The sequence below is a fragment of the Palaemon carinicauda genome, chromosome 17 (genome assembly GCF_036898095.1).
Source record: "Palaemon carinicauda isolate YSFRI2023 chromosome 17, ASM3689809v2, whole genome shotgun sequence".
In the NCBI taxonomy this organism is placed as follows: domain Eukaryota; kingdom Metazoa; phylum Arthropoda; class Malacostraca; order Decapoda; family Palaemonidae; genus Palaemon; species Palaemon carinicauda.
Window position 1 is genome coordinate 76,477,308 of NC_090741.1, and position 2,500 is coordinate 76,479,807.

Here is a 2,500-nt window from a genome sequence, read left to right on the forward strand (position 1 = left end):
AAGGGTTTCGTGTTTAGTGAAGTTATGAATCTTGTCAATACTTGGACGAATGACCAACCGCGAAGGAGTCTGTTAGTATTCACTCTGCCATAATCACATTTGGAGTAAGGTGAGACATTATGTGAGACATTAGAGACACATTTTGTAAGCATGCTGTAAGCGACAAAGGGTGCTGTAAAGATCCAAAAATCCAAGATGTATATTGAATTGTATTATTTATAATTAATGCAAAGAATCCAAGTTTATGTTTCTCTCTGTTCTCATGCATTTTACCCGTATTAGTTTAGATAATCCTGATTCAGGGTGATTCCACTCTCTCTCTCTCTCTCTCTCTCTCTCTCTCTCTCTCTCTCTCTCTCTCTCTCTCTCTCTCTCTCTCTCTCTCTCTCTCAAGTTTAGTATGCAAAGAACATTTCCTGAACGTAATTTAAGATTTCTTATAATCTGAATGGGAAATATGTATTAAGAATTTCCCGAACAAGGTACAAAGGCTGACATGGATGCCTATCATATCTAACTCCTTTATTCTCTTCTCCCAGCCTTTTGAAATATTCAGACAAAAAAGTTTTTGAAAGTGTGTATGGCATTGAGTAGGATACAAGAATATTCAAATAATAAATAAGGATGTTTATTTTTTTAGGCTGTGGTGAAGAAATTTACCTGATATTCTTTCTCTCATAGCACATATCTCTAGCAATCGATGTTTTCTTTATGAGATAATTTATGTTCTAAGGAAATGTTGAATATTTATATGATGCTAAATGAAAATACTGCATAAAATAACTGGTGGTACAGTTGGCTTTATTAATTCCGGTACACTTCACGGGAAACTAAGGAGACGTCTGACAGCTGAACAGTTGGCTTCATTAATTCCGGTACACTAAACTGGAAGCTGAATAAACGTTTGCCGTGTGTACCTTCTAGTGTTCAGCCAAAGAGAAACTTTTAGCAACACTGCTTGTAAAACAAAGTCTATGATCTTGTAAGCACGTGATCAAAAGTATTTTTATTAATTTTATGAGTTGCTGTTAAGCAAATAACTATATTTCTATACAGCACTTTGTAGTATTAATAGAATCACTTTTGATCACGTATTTACAAACTCGTCAACGTTTTTATTTTATTTGCAGGTAGCGTTGCCAACAGTTTCTCTTTCCAAATTCAGCGTTATTACCTGCTACAATGTTTAGCTGTCACACGTCTCCTTACCTACCCGTCAAGTGTACTGGAATCAATGAAGCCAACTGTACCAGGGTCACTTTTCACTTAATTTATGTCTGTTGCAGTAGTACCAGTGTTCACCTATAATGGGAATGAATTAAGTATTTCATTAAAAGGTACATACAATCATAAATTACAGATATTTCTAATCATTGGGGTATTTTTTTTCAAGTTAGGATTTTTGCATAGTGCGTTTTACTTCTTTGTTTGGAGATTGAATTGAAACAGTTTCACAGTTTTGTAATGACCAGACACAGTTGTATCAACATATTCTTTATGAAACAGAAATTTCCACATGGGAAAAGTCACATAACACAGGTTCCATTCTTACCCTGCCCATTTCAGTACCTCATGTGACCTTCTCTTGCCTGAATACATGCATGACACCCTTTTGGCAGGCTTTCAATTAAGTGTTCTATGGCTGCCGGGTCCAATCTTTTCCACTCCTCTTTGAGGGCGTCTCTGAGCTTCAGGTCGTTGGCTGGAGGCTGTTGATGACGCTGAATGGTTCTCTCAATTTGGTCCCATAGATGTTCAAAGGAATTGAGATTTGGTCAAGCGGTTGGCTATTTCAATCGACAGATCCCTTCTGTGCCAGGCATTCTTGCACGAGCCTCGCACAATGGATTGGTGGGTTGTTTTCCATAGGTAGGAAACCAGGTCCCACAGCACCAGAGTAGGCATGGACAATAGGAAGAGTAAAGTAATCCCGGTATATTCTGGCATTAATAAAACCCCTGCTGGAACACATGAAGGCCTCTGTGACCCCCAACACTAATTTGTGCCCACACCATAACAGAATAACACCAAAACGGTCCTGCTACGTGAAACGTTTCCCACAGGCCGTCCACACTCACTGCTGTCTGTCGTTCATGGAAACGCAAAATATCGATTCGTCCGAGAAGAGTACGCATGACCAGATCTCGATGTTCCAGTCCACATGTTCACAACAAAAGGCCAACCCTGTCTGACTATGTCTGGGATTCAGTTGAGGGGAAACAGCCGGGCTTCTTGCATTCAGTCCATCAGCATGCAATCTGTCTCTCATAATAGTCTAGACACCAACACGAACATCAGTTGAATTCTAAAGTCTGTTTTGCAGAGTTCGGGCCGAGATAAAGCAGTCTATTTTTTGGAGCCGAGATCCTCAAATACTGATCGTGACGAGCAGTTAAGAGCATGAGTCCATCCTGAAAGTGTTCTGCCATTATACAGGCTGGTCTGCAGATAGCATTACAACAAAATGGACACCACTATCTGGCTTACAGCAAACCTCTGG

The 2,500-nt window shown here is 39.5% G+C and overlaps 1 protein-coding gene across 1 annotated transcript in view; it reads right to left on the bottom strand.

The window, feature by feature from the left end:
- The window catches only part of LOC137656423 (zinc finger BED domain-containing protein 5-like), a 142,389-nt gene extending 140,417 nt beyond the window's left edge, over positions 1-1,972 (bottom strand). The window contains exons 1-3 of the mRNA XM_068390602.1: positions 1,889-1,972; positions 1,570-1,709; positions 59-153 (exon numbers count right to left, since the gene is read on the bottom strand). Of these exons, the coding sequence (XP_068246703.1) occupies positions 59-153; positions 1,570-1,709; positions 1,889-1,972 (319 nt within the window). The remainder of the gene's footprint in view (positions 1-58; positions 154-1,569; positions 1,710-1,888) is intronic.
- Positions 1,973-2,500: the final 528 nt, after the last annotated feature.